The sequence below is a fragment of the Vulpes vulpes genome, chromosome 12, assembly GCF_048418805.1.
Source record: "Vulpes vulpes isolate BD-2025 chromosome 12, VulVul3, whole genome shotgun sequence".
Taxonomy (NCBI): Eukaryota; Metazoa; Chordata; class Mammalia; order Carnivora; family Canidae; genus Vulpes; species Vulpes vulpes.
Genome location: NC_132791.1, coordinates 170,378,223 through 170,392,833, shown reverse-complemented (window position 1 = coordinate 170,392,833; position 14,611 = coordinate 170,378,223). Strand labels below are relative to the sequence as shown.

At 45.8% G+C, this 14,611-nt stretch overlaps 1 protein-coding gene across 1 annotated transcript in view; it reads left to right on the top strand.

Annotated features, from left to right (window-relative positions):
• Nucleotides 1–14,611, top strand: part of CDH13 (cadherin 13) — a 1,000,623-nt gene that overhangs the window by 516,718 nt on the left and 469,294 nt on the right. The window contains exon 5 of the mRNA XM_026004901.2: nucleotides 2,458–2,610. Coding sequence (XP_025860686.1) covers nucleotides 2,458–2,610 — 153 coding nt within the window. The remainder of the gene's footprint in view (nucleotides 1–2,457; nucleotides 2,611–14,611) is intronic.

Here is a 14,611-nt window from a genome sequence, read left to right as displayed (position 1 = left end):
TGCTGTACTCCCCACCCTTGTGACCATGGAAGCGTCCAGAAGGGAGCACAGAAGATTTCCCCTAGCTGGTCTTCACCGCTGAGCTATGTTTGGTACACAGATAGGGTCAGAAGCCCACTCGTGGGACCAGGGCAGCACCACAGCTCATGTAGGTTTACCATGTTCATTTCCTGTCAGACTGTCTTACTGACTTACTATGGCCTTTGGAGAGGACCATAATTGTGCTCAGTAAGCCTGTTTCCAAAGCACGTCTCTTCTCAAACCAGAGATGTTTGTGAGTCTTGTGTTTTAAAAGGAAATGTGTTCTCTTAGAAAGGGGTTCGTTTTTAATATTATGGTGAAGATGTTTTTTATACCTGGAAGTCTCAGTCTTACCCAATGACAACGACGGTGTGATTTTGTTGTGATTTTGTTGTGATTATTAGTATGGTATGGTAATCGTTAGCTACAAATCATTGAGCCCCTTCTGTGTGCCAAGAAGTGTGCTTTGCGTAGGCTATGTCGTTAAACCCTCAACAACCCTGGGAAATAAGGGGTGTTTTCCTCGTTTTACAGATGAGGAAATTGAGAGCCAAGAAGGCAAAGAACCATGTTCCTGGTCACAGAACTGACTATTGGCCGAGCGAGGACTGGGCCATATGTCCATCTGCACAGTGATGTTCTTTATTAAACAGATACTGGAACTGGTTCCTGCTGTGTGCCAGGCACTGTGCCAGGCACGGGGATTCCTGGGTGATCCCAATATGCTGAGGCTGTTGACCCCATGGAGCGCCAAAGCAGGAGGGAGTGGGTCAGGGGGAGAATGTCAGTTGGATTAAATCAAGTCAAGCAGTGATTAAAAACTCTTTTCATCAGAAGATAGCACATGCATTATTTTTAGCCTTGCTTTAGATGATATTTTATGTTAATCTTAAAAAATGCAAACAGAGATAATTGGTGTTTAATCAAAACTCTCAATGTATTTAAGTAAAATTTTAAATCAGGAAAAAAAAAACCATTGCTCTATGGAGCTGTCAGGCTCTGACTCAACTGGTCACAGCAGAGGAATCTGGGCAGAAGGGTGATGCTGCCTTAGGCACCACTGCCACCCGGTGGCAGCCGTCGGAATTGCAGGCTTGGCGGCCACAGCCATGGCCTTTGAGGGAGGTCGATTGCACCAGAGGAAGGCTCATTGCGTGTCCTGTCCACCAAAACCCTCCAGGCACGGGTGACAGTGTTCCAATAGGTGCCTGGTCATTTGTTAATTGGTTACAGCTTGATCAGTATCAGCTTTCATTTAGCTGTCTGTTCTGAATGTCTATTGTGGTCGTGACCTTTAAATTGTTAACCATGGAGGGGAGGGAGGGAATTGTTACCATCTAATTCATGTTCACAGATACTGATGATAACGTGACATTAAATATACATGAATCCTTGAGCAAACTCTAGAACCAGTTCGTGCAAATAATGGTTTTCTCTTTAGCTGGGAATCTTCAAACATTATTTAAAAGATCGTTTGAAAAAAATAAAACCACCATAGTTTGGGTCCTAATTACCCCTCAGCCTCACGCAAACCATGCTAATGACTCACAGTTTCTGGAGTTGTGTAGGCTTTCCCCCGTCTGTCTACTGCCTGTGTCTGTGCTTTTCCCTCTGCCTAGAACTATCTTCCTCTATCTTATCCTCTGAATTCTCTTCAAATGTCAAATCAAGGCTGACAACCTGTAGGGAATTATCTTAAATTCCTAAGTGTCACCGTTGCATAGCAATGTCCCTATAGAAACAGAAGGTGGGTTCTGAATCCCTTCTTCGTCTCTTTCATAGCTGTGACCATGGCTTAATCTCGCTGCGTCTTAGTGGCTTCATCCACTAAGTATGAATGATAATGTCCCTTACCAGCAGCTTGCTTGGTTTTTTTTTTTTTTTAAGTGTGTAAATGTGTGTAAAATGCTTCCTCAGCATAGGGCCTACTACCTAGAAGCAGTGGTGCATTTGGCACTGTTGATGACTGAGTTTTGTAAATAGTTAGAGCTTCAGTCAATGCCTGCACTACAGGATTGCTCACTCATTTTTTTTTCCTGTTGTCTACTTGGTCTTGCTTACAATAAAAACACAAGACAAACTCTTTCTTATCAATCTTTCTTGAGAGTCACAAATAATAAAAATCTCCAACCTTGAATGTCCTAGAGTTGCTTCCCTCCTCGATGTATCCCTACATGTACATCCCCCCCCCACCCCCCCCCCCCACCCCCCGTGCTGGTAAGCTTTCCCCAGCTGTAAGCTGCAAAGATTTGCATGTCAGGATGAAAGGTGTTAAGCAACGATGCTATTCTTGATGATGCTGCTTGAGTCAAGTTTACCCGGCTGCTCTATGTTGGCACCTGTGATTAGTGGATTGGTCACCAAGCTATGTCGAAAATGTGCTTTCTCTGTGTTTTCCAGCCAGAGTCTTAAACATCGTTCTGTTTCTCTGACCAGGTAGTCGATAGTGACAGACCTGAAGGGTCCAAGTTCCGGCTCACTGGAAAAGGAGTGGATCAGGAGCCTAAAGGAATTTTCAGAATCAATGAGAACACAGGCAGCGTCTCCGTGACACAGACCTTGGACAGAGAAATGATCGCTACTTATCAAGTGAGTGCCCCTCAAGTGCAGACATGTGGCTTTCCAAGATATTTCTTCCCACTGAGCTCGTTATTTCTGTGCTTCATCAAACCAGGGCCTGTGCGGTTTTAAGTGTGTCTCTGTGGGAGCCAAGTGGCATTGAGCCTCAACAGGGTAACAGTGGGGGCCCCTTTCTCATCAACAGAGCCCAAAGGCTTCTGTGAGACTTTGGACCCTGGAGAGCAAGATGGGGGACCCTGGGGAGGACCTCAGAGGAGGTCAGAACCGTTAAGGTAGCTTCACCTTTCCCCAAACCAGCTCAATGATGGATAGCTCTATAAGGTGTAAACCCTTGGATGTGATCATTGTACACATGTCCTTAGAAATCTATCTTAAGGAAATAGGAATTTAGATTTTTGTGCATGATGTGATAGTGAGACATGATCCTTAAAATGGAAACAATTTTGCTAAATATTCAGCAGTGGGGTAGCGGTTAAATTATGGCACAATGCTGCGAGGAAGTTCTGTACAACCATTTAAAATATTTTTGAAGAAGTTCTAGCTATATGGGAGAAACTCAAGATACCAAGTGGAAACAGACACACAAACACATATGGTATCCTCAATGCAGATTGAGCATTTGCACATATCACGACGGGTGCATATTTGTGAAGAAACATGATGGAAGAAAAATCAAAGTGTTAATGGTTGTGTTTGGGTGTTATTGATTTTTTCTTTGTTTTTCTGACTTTTCTACAAAGTACTTAAGTTACATTGTTTTAAGATTATTTATTTTAGAGAGAGACGGAGTGAGCAGGGAGAGGGGGAGAGGGAGAGAGCCTCTCAAACAGACTCCCTGCTGAGCATGGAGCCCAACGTGGAGCTCCATCCCAGGACCCCAAGATCACGATCTGAGCCGAAATCAAGAGTCGGATACTTAACCGACTGAGCAACCCAGGTGACCTTTAGGTTACTTTTTTATAGAGGGAAAAAAAAATGGCTCTTTGTAAAAGGATAGTCTCAGAAGTAGATACCCATTCAGGATGCACAGACCCAAGCAGTGGCAAACAGATGTTGGGGTGAGCACTAAATCTCCTGTGGGCTTGAGGTCCATCCTATCCCTTCTCAACAGCCTCCCCCAAAAGTTTCCTTTTCACAGCCTGTGTTACCTCAAGCCTCTAGGGGTAGTGAACTGATTTTTTGAGAAATGAGATGGAATTCCCAGCCATTTTCAGGAAACACCCTCCATGGGGTGCAGTGCACTGAGCTGCGAGCAGGCCCGGTGGGGACCAGGGTAAGCCAACAATGTTTGTCTTCCATCATCATTGCCCTGGCCTGTGCATTTCCCTAAATCAGGGTCAGAAGGTAGTCCTTAATTTATAGGACGAGATTTGGCACTCTGATTTTCCTGGTCAAAACACCACATAAGAATAATCCAATCCCACTTCAGCAACACTACTGCCTCTCCCCCAATCTCACCTGTGTTCTTCCTTTACTGCAGACAGAGGGTGGAGGGACACTACATTGAAAAGGAAGTGCTCTGCATGGGAAATGGGTACCCTGGGGTCTGGCCTCCCCTGAACCATTGACCTCGGGAAGACTATGTAGGCTCTGGTCCTCAGGATCCCATCCATAATATGCGAGTAACACCAAACTAGTGAGTTGCTGTGAGTTTCCAGGGAGGAGAACAGTGTGAGGGTGTTGGAGGAATTAAAGTACTGGCCAAATAGAAGCTGCCAGCAGTTGTGCTGAGCAATGTGCTCGCGGGTCCTGGGTCTGGGGAGGAGGAGGGGGCCCCCCAGACCCTATGTTCAGAAGCTTTGTCAAAGGGTAGATGCTGTGAGCATCTGCAGGGGGACGATCTGTCAGAAATCCCCGAAGGCTGAGCAGAGTGTCCTTAGTGTACCCCTAGGGGAGATCTGGTTGTTGTAGAACCTGGCTTTTGGGGCGCCCGGGTGGCTCACCAGTTGAGCATCTGCCTTCGGCTCAGGGCGTGATCCCGGGTCCTGAGATTGAACCCTGCTTCTCCCTCTGCCTGTCCCTGCCTCCCTGTGTGTCTCTCATGAATAAATAAATAAATAAAATCTTAAAAAAAAAAAAAAAAAAAGGAACTGGCTGCCACACCCTCAGAAAGTGAGGACCTGGACAGTAACCAGAGGTGTTGTGGTGGCTGCCAGGGTCCAGCTGCTACATGAAAAGCCAACACCAGACCATGGGTGCATGTCCTCTTCTCTTTCCACATCTATCGTGGGAATCTCCTCCATTAATTCTTAGACATGACAAACTAAGGATACATTTTGCAATTCCATAGCACAGTGATCATGTTTAAGAGCTCTGGGTGTAGCCAATTGCCCCTTGAGGCTCAGCACTGCTGCTTAGTGAGCTGTGTGATCTTGGGCAACCCACCTACCTACCCTCTCTGATCTTACCAGTCTCATGCATGAAATGGGGATAGTACTAGCACCTCTGAGGACTATAAAAGCTACAATTATAAAAAAAAAAAAAAAAAAAAAAAAAGCTACAATTATTAGCTTCAACTAGCTCACAATTGTTCATCTGTGAGTAAAATAGAACCGGGTCTGTAGCTGGGAGCTTCTCTTATTTTTCCTTAAAGTGAAGCCATATAGTATCACAACAATTAAAAACATAATTTTGCACACAGCCACATTTGCTGCATACAGATGAGGTCATGGACTAGCTGTGGGGACTTGGGCAGGGGGTCTGCCTCAACTTTCTCATCTATAAAATGAGAATGATAATAATAATCCTCATCTTGCAGGATGTTAATGCATTAAATGAGTTATTATGTGTCAGGCCTTTAGAATGTTCCAGAAGTGCAGTAAACACTGTATAATCTTACCATATGAGCAAGAGATTGATGATAGTAAAGGGAAGTTATACCCCAGCCTGCCCAGATCAAGCATGAATTTTCCATGGGTGATCTTGAGTTTACTTTATAGTTTCATGGCATATTGATTCATGATTCAATTTGGTTTTTTTTCTACATAGATTTGACTGAGAACCTGCAGAGTGAGGCTCTCCCTCCAAGGTGTTAGGGGAATCTGGGGGGAAAGCAGACGCACAAGGTTCCCAGCCTTCATGTAGCTTTCATTTTAACGCATAGGCTTTGTTTCACAATGAATACTCTAAACTCCTCACAGTGCATGGGTGATGTGTCCACATGCTGTGCCTTGTTCATCCTGTGGCTTGGTTTACCCTGGGCACAGGGCCTTGGGTCCCAGTAGAGAGAGGCTGGCCCTGATGGGAATGCAGGGACTTCCAAGAGCACCCAGGTGCAACAGCCCAATAGCAGCCTGGCCCTGAGCGGCTCTCCACCAGCCCCAGGGGTCTGGTTTCTAACACCATACACCCCCATACCTCTCACTCCTCCACTGTTTCCTTCCTGCCCTGGCTGAGAAACATTTGCACTCACTCAGTGTTTGGTTCTCCTATTTCTGGACTTACTGGGTTACTCTGCTTAATATACTCTGGGCACAGGAACATTGCATCTCCTGTCCCTTTCAAGCACCTATCTAGAAAGAATCTACTACCCTAGTAAGACAGTTAGATCCATCGTGTTCACCTATCGTGTTCACGGTGGTCATTGCGGTTGGTAGCAAACAAGCTTCTTCCAAGAGCTGGATCCTCCAATTCCCACATTTTTTCATTTTCCCTTCTGGCAAGTTCTGAGAAGCAGAGAGCCTATGGGTGAATGAATTTCCATTATAGTTGCTCCATGGTTGGTGTTGTTTATTTTTGTTTAAAGATTTTTATTTGTTTAATTGGAGAGGAGAAAGTGCAAGCAGGGGGAGGGGCGGAGGGAGAGGGAGAAGCAGACTCCTTGCTGAGCAGGGAGCCCGACATGGGGGCTTGATCCCAGGACCCCAGGTTTATGACCTAAGCCAAAGGCAGATGCTTAATGGACTGAGCCAACCAGGTGGTGGTTATTTCAAAGGTAAAGGCTCCTCACGTGCCTGTCAAAGCTACTTGCTACCTCCCAAGCCCAACAGGAAAGCATTGTAGACTAAGCCTCGGGGATTTGCACAATAAGAAATAACCAAGGATAATTGGTCCTCGGGCCCCTGAATTTGTATCATCATTAAAACCACAGCTTTTTGAACGCCACAGGGCTTATCCTGCACTAAACACTTCATACACACTCTTATTTAACTCATTTCACCCAGGAGACTTACGAAGTCGATGTTAACACCATTTTACAGATAAGCAAATAACTGTGAAATAACTTTTGTAAGGTCTCACAGCTGGTGTGTATAGAATGTGGGGTCCAGATCCACTGCTCTCCACCTCCAAAGCTGTGCACTTCCAACCACGAAGAAACTCTTCTTCCAATTTTACCCCTGGTTAGAATCTGGCACCTAATGAGCACATTCCCAGCCTTCTTTGCCAGGAACTCCGCTTACAGGGACTGGAAAGCGGGTGTGATTGGCTGGATGATCGATGCCTTCCTAAATACCATCTTTGTCCGTGACCCACTGCCACCTGCCCACTCACTACCTCAGCCCCCAAAGGGCTTCCCAAGCTTCTGACCCAAAGTGGCACCTGGTAAAATAATTTAGCTCTTATAGTATTGGAAGCTGACATATTAATGCAAAGCCTCCTGAAATATTACTCATTATTATGCATTTTGCCAGCATTTGAGTGATTTGTGAACTCTTCATTGGAATAAAGTACTGTAAATGATTCATGAATGACCAAGTTTATGAAATTCTATAAAAATATTAGCAGGTGGTAATGATTCCCTCACACTGTGAATATAATCTGCTGGCTGCGAACTCGTCAATATGGCAGGACAGGAGTAGAGTGGGGGGACAGAGTCTGATAGGCAGGCTGGGGGGCCAGTAGATGATCTAGGCTGGGTTCAATAGGAGGTAGGGGGCAAGCAGGAAGTAAGGACCCAGTCATGGGCAGGTGTCACGGGCAGGACATATTCACCCTCATTTGTTGTCCACAGTTGGGAAACGCACTGAAGATGGGATGTCAGAGCTGGGTGGGAGAAAAGGAGAGAGAAAACTAGCATTTACCAGGTACCAAATAGGTGCCCAAGAGCTCTCTAGAGTACTAGATACACAAACCTATGAAACTGGTTTATTGCTTTGCCTTTACTGATGTGTGAGCTGAGGGCCAAAGTAGTTCCCTAGATATTATTGTTATTAATGTTGGTGTTAATGTTTATTGAACATTTACAACGCACCAAGGCTCCATGCTAAACATCTAAATGATGATCTCATTTAATCTTCACAAAGATGAGCTTAATAATGTTATCATGCCCAATTATAGAATGAGTAACTGGAACCACCTGTGTTCTTGGCCTTAGCACATGAGCAGGATTTCATTGTCTCCTGAATATTTGTTCACATTTTCTGGGGTATAACTTGCTCTCCTTCAAGACGATTTCTTGGATACATTTTGGCTGTGTAGTTAAGATTGCTGCCATAAAATTAGAATCCACCTGCCAGAAAGGAGTTTGCTCCCGTGTTTCCTTTCACTCATGTGGTTCTGCCCTTATTTCTAACCCACATGTAGCTCCAAGACAATTTGGCAGAAAATACATTAAAGTGAAAAATGCTACTGTCAAGTGGAAATACATGTATCGTAACATTAGTGATCGTAAGAGAACCGAGACATACAGATTTACCCGGATCAGAGAGTTATTTAGGTGATTAATCTGTTTATTAAAATGTCCATGCTTTACATGGATCGTGCATGCACTACTCAATAGGACTGCACCGCCCTTGATAATATTTGTGCTTGAAATGCTCCCCAGCGCTCAACTGTAGGGACAGGTTACATCTTTCTTCATCCTCTAATCTGATCTCCCATGGCCATCTTTCTTACACAGGATTCTTGGTGGTAGTCAACAAAATCCCTCCAACTAATGTATAAAGAAAGAGATTTATTAAAGGGTACAGGTAGTTTATGTAATTGCCAAAAGGACCTAATAACCTGGCTCACATGGGACACGACCAATGGTGGTGCTATAGGAAATACCGAGCCACGGATGACGCTGTTCTAGAGCAAAGCTTCTCAACCTTGGCACTGTTGACATTTGGGGCTGGATAGTTCTTTGTTATGGGGGCTGGCCTGTGCAGTGCTGGGTGTTTAGAAACATGGCTGGTCTCTAACAACTAGATCCTAATAGCACCCCCGATCCCAGTCTTGACAGTCTAAAATGTCTCCAGATATTGTAAATCATCCCATAGGGGCAAATTGCCCCTCATCGAGACCCATTATTCTAGAGGAGACATCACTTCCTCCACTTCTTCCTGCCACTCTGCTCCTGTGATGCTCAGGACTGGGTGGTAGCAACTCCGCCTTGGCTGGCCAGGGATGTGGAGTGATTGTGACAGCATGCTTCCTGAACCTTCCATCCTCAAAGCAGCACTGGTGCCTTATGTCCCACTTCCATTGCCAAGTCTAACACTGGGAGTTCTGTAAGGAAGAACCTGGATTATAAGAAGTGCTGTCGCCGAGCTAACCAGGTGTTCCAGGTGATGCTGACATCTGCACCATCAGCCACGTCATTGGTACCATTTTATTCCAGGGAAGAGGCAGTCAGTGATAGGCGTGGCCATCCGAGGGCAGGTCACCAGCCCATGCTCAGAAGAGTGTGTGGCTTCACACCTCTGATTCGAACTTCTCTCACTATAACAGGCCAATCAATTAATAATGCACATGGCCTTGGAAAGAGCCTTGATCGAGGGGAAATGAGAACTTAGGTTAAAATCCCAGGTTCTGGAATCAGACCTACTGAGGTTAGAATTTTGATTCTGCTATTGTAGGGACTGTATGAAATTGCCTTTTTTACAGATAAAGAAAAGGATGAATATCGGTCATTCCACAGTGTCACCTTTGGCAATTTTTTAACTCTTGTTTTCTCGTCTTTACGTTGGATGGTAAGATGGCAGTATCATGCCCCAGCTGTGCTGGGGTTGGTAAGGCAGATGTACAAGAGTTGTGCTCAGTACAGCCAGTGACTAAGTTCTGGAGCTAGGAGCCATCGCCTCACGTATCACTTCTGCAGGGGAAGCTCTCAGAGCTGAGAGGAGTTTCAAGGCATCCAGCTCGCCAACAGTTGGGTGTCAGCACCACCATGTGTGTCTTTGTAGACCAGCACCATTATCTGGGAACCTGTTAAAATGCACATTCTCAGGCTGGCCTCCAGAACTCTGGCCTGGTGGTCTGGGTGTTAACAAGCCCTCCAGGTGGTTCTGGGGCTCGCTGTTGTCTGAGTCACCCAGCTCTAAGTACCCTCCTGAGTGTTAGCATCACTGCAGCTGGCTGGCTTGACGTGTTAATTTGCGTCAATGGCGGTGGCCTTGGAGCCAGTTCCCGTACAGTCCCCCTGGGGGAAGATGGTTGTGCCTTAAAGCTGCTTATTGCTGCAGGTGCTCTGGTCGGCCACGTGAAAGCCCTCCAAATCCAGCTCGTACTCTTCAAAACTGCCTTGTTTTCCTTTCGATAATGGCTCCTGGGAGCTAGGCAGATTTGTCCCAGGCTTCTTAGCTCCGTCCTGTCTAGACGTTGGATGATTGTTAAATGCCATGTGACTGAGTGTTTGCTTATTTCTCAGCAACTGGGCTTTTAGGCCAGAGATGAAAGTGTCTTCAGAATATGTGAGCTGGTACAGGAGAAGATAATTTCTGATAGGAGGAAGTTGGCCCTGGGGTCAGCAGAACAGGCTTTTCTGTCTTATTATATTTATACGGCTCAAGTAGGTTATTTGTGGTTCTCAAACTTTGTTGCACATTAAAACCATCTGGGGAGATTTTAAAACTCCTGATGCCCAAGCCACTCTCCAAACCAATTAAATCAGCATGTCTTGGAGTGGGCCCAAGCATCAGTATCTTTATAAAACTCCAGGTGTTTCCATTGTGAAGCCAAGTTTGAGAACCACTGGATTAACATAACCCATCTGTACCCCAGTTTATTCAAACTGGGAATGGGGATAATCACCCCAACCAGGTAGGTTTGTTGTGAATCTCAAGTGATACAGTACACGGAGGAGTTTCTGACACAAAATCGCAGAAAATCAGAGGTCTTACTTTCCCTCAGTCAGCTGTTTGACTCTGAGCAAACATCAGAAGCTAATACTTTAGGGCATCTCTTTTGACAAAAGCACTTAAAACAAAACAAACAAATAAACAAAAAGAAATGTGGATAAACAGAGTTTGAAAAACAAATGAACGTGTTGTCTTGTGACTAAATTTAGAAAAAACACAGCTCAGGATTTGGTCATGGCCTCTCGGCACCCCGGTATCCCCAAGCATCTCCATCTGGCGCCCTCGGGTTCTGCTCTTCACATTTCCAAGCACCTCATTTTGCAACCTGGCCTTATCTGCTGGGTGCAGCTGGCGAAGCTGAGGCCTGAAGAGGTTAAGCGACATTACTGAGGCTGCCGTGTCCCCGGATTGGGGTGCTCCTGGCTGATTGCTTCTTTGGTCCACTAAGCAAAGATGCTTCCTCACTCAGGGCTGTGGGAACATGGTTTCTTAGACCTCATTTGCACAACTTCTCAGAAGAGGTACATCTTGCATCTTGGCAGGTGGGCAAAACTTACCCCCCTCGGCCTGCTCCTCCCCGGGCCGGACCTGCAGGCTGTGCACACAAACATTTATGAAGTGTAGCTATATGACAATGATGCTTCTCTCATCTTTTCATGTGTATAATGACAGCTGAGTCCATCTAGCGTGGCCCCACAGCCACACAGCTTGGTGGCATTTGTTCTTCACAAATGAAGAATCACAACAGCAAGAGCCTTTAGACCTATTTAAACTGCTAAGTTTGCAAATAAGAATGAGTTAAATAGTTGTCCAACAGCTCTGACCCCCCGTAGTCAACATCCATTGCCCATATATTTTTATCCTTCCATAGCAGGCATGGTGGCTAACTACTCTGGGACCAGATCCTGTAGACACAGATGAAACATCCCTGCTAACTCCCACCACTCACTCCCCGGCTCTCCACAGCCATCAATAGGACTGAAGATTTTTTTTTTTTTATTTGATAAAAATGACCAGGGAGGGAAGGAGTTTGTTCAGGGGCACAGACAAGGAAGAAAGAACAAAAGAGAAGATCAGAACAAGCTGTGCTCCTTTTCTGGCACCTTAAAGTAAGCCTGACACTCCCAGGTTAGAGGGCAGAAAATGATGGGAATCTGGTTTTTTTTTTTTTTAATGAGATACTGTGCAAAATTGGAGGTGAGGACCAGAAGCTAATCAAACCAATTACAAAAGACAATAAAATTCCAGGTTCAAGCTCTATGTCTATAAAGCCAAGTGATTGATGATGACATAATCCAGAAGAGAGCCATCCTCACCCCCACCCCCCACCCCTGAGACCTGGGCAGCACTTTGGCATGGGATGGTTGGCAATTAGGGGGTGGGTGACCATGGTGAAGTGCCCTCAAATGGCCCACTCGAAGGGAAGAATGAAGGGGAAGAAGATGACGACCTTGACTGAAACCAGCTTTGGACATCCCAAGAGAAACTTGGGGAATAATATAATGGGGACAGAGTTCCCCTAGAGCAGGTCAGAATCTGGGAGCTCTCATGAAGGCAGATTAAGACAAGTGTGAATCACATCCTCATCCAGCACTGGGGAGTGGCCAACCTCCAGGTTATCCACCTCAATCCTGGCCGGCCCCCTGCTTCATGTTTAACTCGGGCAGATCACTTGACTGCTACTGATCTGAAGTGGAGAGAATCTGTGGGCAGATCCCAGGGTAAACAGCAAGCATGGAGGAGCACACGCTTTTGCCTGTGGAGCTTCTCTTCCAGCCAAGAGAAGTGGAGGGAAGTGGGGTAGCACTTGTGGAAAGGTAACCAGGACTGCCAATAGGATGCATCCGTACCAGAGCCAGTGCACTCCCAGCAGCCCCATCAGGCAGGATCCAGGTCAACCAGAAGACTGATTCAGCCTGCGTTGACAGGATGCCCCATCAGTGCCATCCACCCTCTCAAGGTGCTGGGGCCAGAGCTGTGGACAAACCACCAGGCTCCTGCTTCACAGAACTCTGTCAGTAAACAGAAATTAGTGAGTATGTAACATGTCAGGTGGTTCTAAGTACAAGGAATAAAAATGGAACAGATTAAACACGGAGAAGGATGTGAGATGCTGCACGATCCTCGCAGGCTATAATGGGAGATGACGTTTGGGGGCAGGCCTGGTGGAAAGTCTGAGAGCAGGAATGCTGTCCTTACCTCTCAGGTGTCCTTAATAGCAGGACATTGTCACCCGCAATTGACAGGGTGATTGTGTCTCCCAGGTGACATCTGGCAATGTCTGGAGACATTTTTGGTTGTCACAACTGGGAGGAGTGGTACTACTGGCATCTAGTGGGTCGAGGTCAAAGATGTTGCTCAATATCTTATAATGCACAGGACAGGCCCTGCATGCCATGATCTGCAAGCACCAGCACGGGCCTGGCCTCTTAGATGGTCTGAAAATATACTATGTCTTATTCACTCAAATATTCAGCAAGCCTGAATGGGCAGGATACCGCTCCTATCCTTGTAAAGCTGCACAGTCTAGCTAGGGACATCACCATAGGACAAGGGCAGGGGCCAGGAACAGTCTTCCAGAGGATGTGACATAAAAGCAAGTACTCGAGAATGAGGAGTTAGTGAGGTGACAGGGACAGGGAGAGGTCAGGAAGAGTGTTCTGGGGTGAGGGACAGAAGAAAGGGCTGAAGGTCCCTCCAGAGGAGCCAGAGGGAAGGGCTCCTGTGGGAGACACAGAATGAACACCACTGAGGGAGAAGACGAGACCCATGTACTAAAGGATAAGCTTAGACATAATACCCCTTGGTGACAGGCAGATGTTAGAGGATTTTAGGCTGAAGACTGACATGATCAGATTTGAATTTTGCAAGGACTGACTGCGGTGGCTGCCAGCAAAGGATGAGTGGGAGGTAGCAAGTCCTGTCTCTGAGTCTCTGAAGCCGGAGTAGCACATATCAGGTACACAGTATTCTCACCCAGGAAATGCATCCAGACTCATAGTGAGGATACGAACTGCACTTTGAACTGGATAGTAGTAGGAATCGGGGAACCCGGTCCTGCCAGGCCTTGCAGGGCAGGGTAAGGAGCTTGGATTTTATTCTAAAGCAGCCTAGGCGGGTTTTCAGCAAGGGAGTGACATCCAATTTGCATTTCAGGAAGATTTATTTGAGCAAATCAATAATAACATACAAGTTGCCATGAAATAGAAATTAATTAAAAAATGCATTCATTTGTTGAGAACCCAGCACCCACCAGGCATGGGGAGAAAGAGATAAAAGATAAAGCCCTGCCTTCCTTGAGCTCAGCATTAAAGTGGCCTTGTAGACAAGAGTAAACCAGAGGATTTTTCTTTTTTCCGAGCCCACGTGTGGAGGAGTCTGGGTGCTTTGTGTGTTGGCTGGTCCTTCTCATTTAGTTTGGCTCAGTCTCCACACCAAGTGAACATCCTTTATTAAAATTCTAAGCTTTCAGTTCTGTTTTCTATGGGGCTTTATCGGTGTGCTATCTCAAAATTATTTATTAAACACAGCTGGCTGGAGCTGTTAGTGATTGATTCGTTTGATTGGCATCTGTTTTAAGATCTTTATTATGAAGAATGCTTATCTTTTTTCTGCAGTGAGTCATTAGGTGCAAAAAGATCATTTCCCTATCATTATTCTTTCTTCTGAAGGTACAAAAATTTTGCATAATGGGCTCCTTTAAGCAAAGTCCATCTTTTCTGGTACCATGTTGGAAAGATGACTGTTCGCTGTGCTGTGTCAGTCAGGAATGCTCATGCCCTGCCTGTAGCTGGGCACTCCAGAGGTAGAATAAAGTGAAGGAAGCCCGAGAATTTAGTGCCTAGGCATCCTCACTAAATGATGGCTTAGTGTGTCAAACAACATTAACCGGATCAGAGACTCCACTCATCACGTTGGACAGTAAGAAGTCAGGAGGAGAGTGCCATGTTTTTCCAAGTTGAATGCACCCACCTGGCTTAGGGTGCACATTCAGTGGGTGGCTGACACTC